The following is a 10,022-nucleotide window of genomic DNA, read 5'->3' as shown; positions in this document are numbered from 1 at the left end:
TGATGCTATCTCATTTCGGAAAACATCTGTCTTGCTCATTACCGCAACTGTTCGGGGACAGCGAATGATGGAAAGAGCAAGCAAGCAGTGTTGCCAAGGTAAAAACGCCACAGGAAAAGAGTTCGGCTCAATCCATGATGTCACTCCTGGTTTTGAGAATGAGGCAGCTGATAGTTTACCAAAAGACGACTCAGCGGCAAGCAGTGTTCAAGAGATATATCCCTGGATGAAGGAGTTTCGCTCGAAAGGTAAGACGGCGGTTCCGTAGACACTTTCTATAGTCATTGAGTGAACAGGAACAGGGAGGGTGGGCGTAGGTCTGAAACAACAATTCTTTGTGCAACTTATTTCTACGGAAATGTTTAAGAAAATCGGAAATGAATTCGTGCGAACAAAGAGGTGAATCAGCGGTTGAGTGTAGTCGAGGAGTGTTTGCACGCTGTGAACTTCCTAAGTGACGGATTAGTAGGAGTGTTAGTTCGTAACTCTTGTGGTTCTTCGCCGGACAACAATGGTGATTCGTTACGAAGCTTCGTCCGTCACTAACGGAAGGTAGGAGCCACATTTTCACAAATTGTTAACTAATTCATAACATCGTGCTGTTGGAAACCCTTTTTCGAAAGAGGCAGATCTCTAACGTCTTTCATTTTCAAAGGGAATTCGAGATTGATGCTCAAAGAGGTTGTGTGAGGATTCTGAAAGGTCCGAGTTTGGAAGCCGTCTCTTAGCCGAAACAAAGCGCGCTAGAGTAAAAACGAATTATCTATTCTGGCTATGTGAAAAATTTTGTTATTCTATAGGAAATGAAGACGCTTATTTTACCTGAATAGATCTCTTTATATTGATTCCCTTATTGTCTCAAAAGGGTCAACACGTCTTTAGCGCTGGTCCGCAGGACAAGAATCCATTCGATCGCTATGTTTAAATATGTTTTAATCCTTCCTCTTGCTGTGAAGGGCGACAAATGGCCTTCTATACTGTTTGACCTTTCTTTCCCAAGAGTTTGTATTTTGTGGCTAGAGAGAGACACATTGATATGACTATATTTAACATTTCGTGATCAATTCAGATTGCTCATGTTGAGCTGCATGCCAAATGGCATTGCCATTCGTGGCCATGATTCCGAAGGCCTCACGACTTGCGTGCAATGAACGGCTCACACGTATTTTTGCCATTAGAGGCGGACACATTGTTCCTTCTTGTGCATTGAAAATAAACTCCACATTATGAATTTCAGACTGTTAAATTTACGAGATTCTCTGCTGCTTGTGCGCTTATGGTTTTGGAAGTTCTGCATTCTTGTGCGGCTTTTGACTCTGCTTCATAAACAAATGTCTTTTTAAACGCTATATAAAAACAAAGTTATGTTAACAAATTGGCAAAATGATGATTTACAGTTTTAGCAGTCTATGCGTGTTTCGGGCATCTCTTTAAACCGATTGCGCTTGCAAATTACATCTAATAGCCGTTATTTTCATTATCAACCTCGTTGCCGCTAAATGTTACACCTTAAACGGTGCTTACCGTCTACATATTTGTCCTGTATGAAGTATTATTTTTTATTTAGTTGCGGGAATAATTCAGAAGTTTGCCTTCTTGCTCTTCTCCGCGTCGGAACAACCAAGGCTTTCGTGATACCGTTATGTTAATTCTCCAGAACTGTGTTCCTTCCGCAGCTAATGACACATTTATCCGAAAGGATTTCGGTCTTCTGTTTTGCAAGCCGAATGCAAATGATTTGTGTGCGTAGTTATGTTTCGTTTTGAAACTTGCTTTATTCACAATCATCTTTCCCTTAAATTTCCTTTTGCAGCTTTTTATATACTTATGTCATCAAAAAGAAAGACTGCTTATGAAATTAGATATAGATTACACCTCAGTTTTACTAAACATGATCCGTGGAAACTGCTTGCAAACTGCAAGTAATTACTGCAGATACATTGATTCTAAAGGATGAGATATATCCGATCCTGTGTAACTCAAACGCCGTATGAAAATACCGAAAGATAAAGATGTATTTCATGTAAAACGGATCGCACCCACAACAGTCAGACTCTAACAGAAGCCTATTGTTTGAGTCCAAGGGTGGGGCTGCTTTGTTATAATTAGTACTACCAATCTGACAGAAAAATCACGAACGACAATTACAACTTTGCTATCTCTGTGTTTAGGAGCAGTGCAGGAGAAAGATGACAGAAAACTCAATCGAATCATCTACAGCACAAAACAGCTGGTAGAATTAGAGAAGGAGTTTCATTTCAACAGATACCTTTGCAGACCGCGGAGAATCGAAATCGCTCTGTCGCTTGGACTCACCGAGAAACAGGTCAGAGTTTGGTTCCAAAATCGTCGAATGAAATGGAAAAAAGAGAGTGAATGTGTTGAGAAGGCTCTAGAGAATGAAATTCAGGAACGAATGAGACAACTCAGCGCTCAAAATGCCTTCGGTAGCCAGTTATCCATGTTGAATATGATAAACGTGCAACCAAATGGGTCTCCACTTAACAAATCGATGCATTCTATCAATCAATACTCCGTTCCAATGCATCTGAAGCACGATGCAAGATATCTGGACAAGCCGAAAGCGATCTGGAGTCAAGGAACACACGATCATTGGTGATTACTAAGCATCTGTTTTGGGATTAGGGTTTCCTTTGGCTCCCCACCAGAATTCACACCTCGTAAATTACAATTAACTAATTTACAGCTCATTAATCTTGTTGCGTTTATGGTTCTGTTTACGATGAAGAACGCATAGGAAAAATCATTTGCCTTCTTCAGTGACGTTGCTTTTATCAAAGGTTCTGTTTAATTCGCACTATTGCATAATACACATGAAATTGAATGAACCATTTCAATTCTAGATTTAATATTCAGCTCGTCTTTAATAACTTTATGCTTAGTTATACACAATTGTACCGTATTCACCTCTCATTAGGGACCTTAAGTAAACCACGACGGTGACGGCAACGAGGACATGGAAAAACAAAAGATCTAATTGGAAGAATAATAGCTCAGCACATGCATTTTAAAACTTTGCACATTTCTTAGCCGTCCTAGACAAAAAAACAACGTGAAATCGCCACAATTTGCGTCATCTGCGAACCGAAACCGCGACGGCAAATTATTTTTATTTCCATTTGGAACAACGCTTCTTTTATACGTTATGCTGAAGTTGAGGTGTGGCACCGTATGAGACGGTAAACACATGCAGCCATTTTTGAAATTCTAATTAAAGGCAGAAATTCATTATTTTGTCGAAGTCTTCTTTGGCGTTGCCGTCCTGACTGCTTAAGGTCCCTATTTTCACTTCAAGATTAACGAAAACGAAAGTTGAATAAAAAATTATACATGCAGGAATGAAGGTCGTTACCAACAGAGATAAAAAAATTAACATGCATGGATTGCAAGTAAGGAGCTTGAAAGATACGAGATGTTTCATATCGAGAAACCCCCATTCACCCTGGCGATTCCTACTTTACAACATTTCCAGCGGAGGGATTGTAATTCACCTTAATTTTAGCCCACAATTAAGCATACGTATTGTCGGCTTTCTCAAAGGTATGTAAGAAGCCGAATTTCGGTCATGCCCAGCACTATGCTACTGCTCAACTTTTAACGATGTCTTCATACCTCGAACTCAATCCGGTTGAGTTTCCAAGTATCTCAAAAGTCGCAAAATTTACGTACATACACTCAGCTATTAACATCTTTCAAGTAAATCTTATGTCTGAACCAGAATACTTTTAAATCGAATGAATTTGTGCATTTTTTTGACCAAAGATTGCTGGCTTGACCTTTTTTTTTTTACATATTGTGTTCACGGTCGTGGCTCTGTGTTGCAGAGTAATTTAAGGCAAATAAGATGCCGCTCCCATTAATAAGTCTCCGTCCCCGGACGTTATACCGCCCAGTTTTTTCGTAAGCCCACCTTACAGCACTCGGAAAACTTTTTTCGCGTTTCCAGAGCATCTTTGTCACATTTAAAGGCGAAACAGTGACGAGCTTTGTTTCATTAAGAAGAGCACAGGAAGTGGTTAGAGTAGGAAAGCAAAAGTGTAGCTGGCAACACGAGTGTTACTTGAGTGTTTCCTTAGCGGTCTACCGAGACCTTTAGCTGTTTCCTAAGTAAACAGCATGGAAAATTCTACTTAGCAATCAGATTATGCGCTCGAGATTCTATCGCGTGATATTGAATGAGGGCGAAGCCCGATCAAGTATCATCACGCATAAGAATCGAAGGCGAAAATCTTATGGTTTTAGCAGAAATTTAAAGGCTGTTCAAAATTTAACAAGAAATCAGGCTCATGGTTTTATTTCATTTTGTTCACAACCCCACATTTTTTTGCTGCTGACTCTACTCACTGCATGTCTATCACGTGTTACATTGCAAGTAGCGTAGCCAATCAGATTGCGGTGTTCGTGACAAACATTAATAGATTTACATTTATATGGTCTATGGTAGAGAATCCTACAATCCCTCCACACATGCATTTTGCATGAGATAAGTTCAAATGTTTTGATTGGCTTAGAAGACAAAAGTTGTCAATTTTAATCTGAACGATTAATAAGGAGCTTAGTGCCTTGTGTCCGGTGGAAGAGGGAGGGGTTGTGGCTCCTGAAACATCAAAAACCTCACTAAAACCTTGCGGATCGAGTTGAATTTTAAGGAAAAATTCGATTTATTGTCAAAGCTGGCGATAAAGTTTGAAACACTAAGTTGCTTTGACTGAGTATACTCCGAGTACAAAAGACAATATCAAGAAAAGCTTTCAAAACTTCAATCCTCGGGTGTGCGTTGTATTTGTTCAGGTTTGTTTCACTGATTTGACCTGAGATCGCCAAATGCAGTCAGTGAGTCTTACTACACACCGATGAACATTATAGCCAAATGCAGTCAGCGAGTCTGACTATACACCGATGAACACTATGTAATAAAAAAAGCTTACAGTTTGAACCCAGACAGATCGATTGGTGTTTCCAGTCATTGTTTAAAGTGTTAAGTGCAATAATTGACTTGGTGACACATAAGTATAAATAAATAAATACATTTATATGGAGCCAAAAATCGACTAGCTCTTCTTTCGCACTGCTTTTCAAGACTGTCTATAAAAATGAGAAATGAGAAATTAAGAAAAAAATTAATCTTAAACAAAATGTTATCAGCAGCAACAGACAAGGCTAAGATAATTATCCTAGGTGCAAGTGTCATAAGTATAAATATCCAAAGGAAAATATCTAAATATATCAACATTTTGGAAGAAACTTGAAATATATGACTCTAAGTCCCTTTTAAACATTGACATGGAATTGCTGATCGAATAAAATGGCATTAACTTACTGAATAAAATATAATTCCTTGATAAATTGAGACTAGAACTCTATTTTACTAGTCATAATTCGATTACCATTTTGTCGAAAATCTGGCAAGATGAGAACTGATACTGTATTTGCTAACAATAGCCTTCCTTCATGCTGTCCATGATAAATGCAGACCAGTGTCTCGTTTTCCTTTGCTGGTTTGTAACCTTGCTACTGGACGTTCATAATTCATTGTATTTCAACCAGCAAGAACGAAACTATTTTAAATATATGCATAACGCCAATTGACTAATTTCTAAAAAGCATAGATTTTTCTGATTTAAGCGACAATTTTTAATGATCATGAAGAGCGGCTTCCGGCATTAATGCTAACGTTATTTCAAAATGTGTCTGGATTTGAAAACTGGGAGAATCATTCTGTTGTGTATTAGAAAAGAACGACGTTTTAAAAAACATCAAGTAACCTTTAATCGTCAAATAAACACAGTGAAAATCGCATGAATAACCGAAAATTTACACTCGATTGCAAAAACATTGACACTCAATAAAGCGTTTATAATGAACGATGGGACCCTATGCCTTTCTGGGTACATATTTACACAATAGCCGCAACTAGTACGTGGTGAATAATGGAATTTAACCACGCTTTCTTGAAAGTAAAAAAGAGATTATCATAACAAAATTTTCTCATGACCTGTAAGCAAAGGTGAATCACTGACTATAAATGTCGTTTAATATTTCAATAATTAACGGGTTTTCCGGTTTCGTGTTGTTGGATAAATGCTTTCATTTTTCCCCTCCTTTATTAATACACAAAAAAAGAGAAGAGGATTTCAGGAAGAACCTCGAAGAAAGTTGTGATGGTTGATAGCTTAAATCAGAGAGTGAGGGTGTATGAGCGTTGCGAAATCATCCCAGAACTTGTTATGCCAATAGCTCTGGCCTAAGACAAGATGATCTGAGAAGCTCTAACCTGACCCAATACCGAACTGGTAGACACAAGACTCGACAGATATGATCCGGCGAAAATACCAAGGTTTCTTAATCAATAATACAAACTTATTTGCTAATTCGTGATATTTTAAATCCCCTTTCCAACGAAATTAACGCGTATATTAACACAAATCTTTCGTGATTTGTTCCTTTATTTAAATGTTTGACACAGATGAAAAATTAAATTTGAAAATTTTCCGATTTCTTTTACCTGTGTATCATATCTCCAGCGTCTAAGCGATATTTTATTTCTGACATGGTGGATTTTTAATTTAACCTCAGTTTCTCAATTATTATAAGACCCTAAGTGTCAGTCTGGTCTGAGTCTTGAACCCACGACCTCCGCCGCCGCACTGCAGTCATGCGCTCTACCGCATGAGCTAACCGAGCGCGGTTAATCGATTGACCCCTGTTGGAAGAACGATCTCTAGGCCGATTTACAGCTGCGAAAAGTGTCATTGATTCCATATGTGTGATATGTATATTCTCCCACTCTATTAAAATAACCCAAAACGTAGTGATTTGATTTTTTTTTTCAGCCGAGAAATAGTTTATAGGACCTCCCTGTCTGTTGGAGATCGTTTTTGCCAAGATCATCAGAGCATAACCTCGAATCTTTGGTGTTTCGTTCCTTCCTTCAAGCGGACAGGAGGAAAAGAGTTCCTGGGAGTCTGGGAACGAGGTTGAGCAAACCTGTGCCTTTTACTGACTAAAGGGACTAATTTGCGGAAAAAAACCGTGGTGGTGTGTTGTTCAGGGTTTTACAAGATAATTCATTTTCATCAACTGAGTTAATAACGTAAATTTGTCACCGTAAAGAGTTCCTAAGATGACGATTTGAGCAATGGTCCATTGTCAAAGCGATTGATTAACTTTCCCTGACTGCTTTTTTTGCGCAAAGTGTATGGCAAAATGAATTGAGAAGAGATTCCGCTTCCAAGAGCATTTTCTTGACGAGGGTATGAATACATTCACAGCTTCATACCAGAGCAACTAAACCGCATTTAATTAATTACAGGTGCTTGTCACGTGACAGCACGAAAGAATACGACAACACGATCATTTTCAGCACGGTCGATACAAATATCCAATTGGATGTTTTGATTAGTAGTAGTACAGTATCACTTAACGTAAAGAAACTACACTATAAATCGGGACAAAGGTCGTAAGGATATCAAAGCTTCCGGTTCGCCTACTCGACCGCCCACGCGACCTAGTGCTTCCCTAGTTGAGTACATGTTTGCGAGTTCAGATCTCTAAACAGGCAGAGGTCACACAAAAAAATCTTTTATCAGAGACTTATTTATATTAAGCGCAGTGTGTGGACAGTGAATGATGCAGAAAGCAAGCAAGGATCAGGATCACTGTCAAAGAAAAAACAACAGTGATGAGTCGGGTGTGACGTCTTGTGATGAGTCGGGCTTGTGCCAACGATTGGAGAATCAGGCAGCTAACTTACCAAACAAAGATGCCACAGGAGAAAACAGTGCCCATAAAATATACCCATGGATGAAGGAATTTCGCTCAAGAGGTGCCTGTAAAAAATTTTTTGTTCTTAAACTTGGCATAAACAGGGAGTTGGGTGGAGGTGAAAAACAACCCCCTCTATGCGCAAATGATATTGATTTGTGCAGATGTTTCCAAAATCAAGGGCCAAGTATCATAAACAATGAGCTATAACATAGACTACATAGGCAAGATGACTTTTAAGAGTATTTCGCTCGCTAAAATAAGTTTATAGATAGTGGACTACCGGAAAAGGTTCTTTTAGGTGGTGGTGAAACCTCGGCTGACGACGTAGAACATCTCTTAAGAACAAGTATGAATGGAGCATATTTAAGGATTTCGTTTTATCCTCGTGTTTGTTTCTCTATGAGCTCTTCAATAGAACTTTTTCATATTTACGTTATGGCTAAATCTCCGTGGTGTTTCAAACTGAACCATTTGACTTGTCGCTTACCCTAGATGATGAAAGACCACTAGACACGCCATGTTCTAATATGTGGCATGGCAATCCCTTACCGCTTGGTGTGCGGGGCAGTTGTAATACTCTAACCTATCGAAATTAACCACAAAATTGTCGATTCTTGGGCATTTTGGCCTCATCACTTTTGAACAGTATATTTGTCAGAAAAATATCCACCTATATGAAATGTTTTGTATTCGTGATTTAAAGTATGGCTCTGTGCTGCATTCCGAATGCATTGAATTCCGAACGCAACATATGCCCGGCCGCATGCAAAGTTCGATTTGCTTAATTTTGATGTAGCAAAGTTTACCTTTGGAATTAAAACAATCATTTTATCGATTAACTTCGTTTAAGTTCAATTTGATTCCGTAAGTCTCGAATCTTTCTCTCTTTGAAAACATACCTCAACTCCTCTGTTGCATTCTTGGGTGTTGTTGCATGATTTTATTAATAATCAATAGTTTAAGTGGTACTGACTGTTGTGAAGCTTTACTTACTCAATAATACACTTTGAACCTCTCTTCCAATGAACTTCAACTTTACAGAAGCTCTATATCTGGGCCCTTGGCAATTCAGGCGAGCTTACAAGCAACTATACAAATTGAAGCTATTAAACACGACTTTATGGTTCTTCTCCGATCGAAGATAAATTTTACTCTGCACCTTTCTCATTGTCATTGCAAGCCGGATGCAATGATAATTACATATATTTCTCTTCCAAAACATATTAGTCAAAGTATTTCACACTTAAAAATAACCCCACTCCACACGCTAGCCACAGCAAATCTGTTTAGCCTTCTCGACGCCGTCTCCTTCCGTGAGGAGTTGATCCGACGAATACCATAATGTGTTGTTATGGTCGAGAGACTCCAAGTGAACTCTTCGCATTAATTCAAACTTGTATGCAAAAGACCTTTAACTGTTAACAGCAAAGTGAAAGATTTATCTCCATAAAATTACAGCGAATTCAGTTAAAAAAAAGGAGGCATCCATGTCAGTTGTATACTGCGGGGGCATTTGTTTAAAGTAATGTACTATTTGCTCGAAGTGTGAGTCGCCAAAGTTTTATGCAGTTGTAATGATTGACACTAAAAAATCTTTTTCTTTAGGTGCAACACAAGGAAAAGATGATAAAATGCTCAATCGGATCATCTACAGCTCAAAACAGCTGGTAGAATTGGAGAAGGAGTTTCACTTCAACAGATACCTTTGTAGAACGCGGAGGATTGAAATTGCCCTGTCTCTCGGCCTCACCGAGAAACAGGTCAGAGTTTGGTTTCAAAATCGTCGAATGAAATGGAAAAAAGAGAGTGAGTTCGTAGAAAAGGCTCTTGAAAACGAAATTCAAGAACGATTGAAACACCTTAGTCACCAAAATAGATATGGCTTCGGTAGTTTATCAGAGGCAAGCATCACCTCTCATTCAAATTCCTTTACGTTCCATGATTCGATAAACTCCTTCCACCTTCAAATACATGGCGACAATCACTCCATCCCTGTGGAAAACTTTAGTACAGGTTGTATATCTACGCCACAAGCAATCTGGAACCAAGGAACAAGTCAACATTTTGACAATCTTTAATTGAAGTTTAGACCTTTACCTTGCAATGCGTTTCATGGTGGTTTCCTGTTAAATTCCCTATCTTGCCAACCAAGCGTCAGAATTCACACATTGCAAATCAAAATTATTATCTTATTTACAGCTCATTAATTTTACAGTTTTCTTCCTCGATAGCTT

General features: G+C 38.6%; 2 protein-coding genes across 2 annotated transcripts; both read left to right on the top strand.

Annotated features, from left to right (window-relative positions):
- Positions 1-67: 67 nt before the first annotated feature.
- On the top strand, positions 68-3,340 carry LOC131791721 (homeobox protein Hox-D3-like). The gene is made up of 2 exons (XM_059109099.2): positions 68-248; positions 2,172-3,340. Exons 1-2 carry the CDS (start codon positions 68-70, stop codon positions 2,618-2,620), a joined length of 630 nt encoding a protein of 209 aa, XP_058965082.2. The 3' UTR covers positions 2,621-3,340.
- A 4,310-nt stretch (positions 3,341-7,650) lies between these two features.
- On the top strand, positions 7,651-9,866 carry LOC131791731 (homeobox protein Hox-C6-like). Its single transcript, XM_059109113.1, has 2 exons — positions 7,651-7,846; positions 9,394-9,866. The coding sequence occupies exons 1-2, from the start codon at positions 7,651-7,653 to the stop codon at positions 9,864-9,866; spliced, it is 669 nt and encodes a 222-aa protein (XP_058965096.1).
- The last annotated feature ends 156 nt before the right edge of the window (positions 9,867-10,022 follow it).

Source organism: Pocillopora verrucosa, chromosome 10, assembly GCF_036669915.1.
Source record: "Pocillopora verrucosa isolate sample1 chromosome 10, ASM3666991v2, whole genome shotgun sequence".
Classification (NCBI taxonomy): domain Eukaryota; kingdom Metazoa; phylum Cnidaria; class Anthozoa; order Scleractinia; family Pocilloporidae; genus Pocillopora; species Pocillopora verrucosa.
Note: the sequence above shows the minus strand (reverse complement) of the source record. Positions and strands in the feature narration are given on the sequence as shown.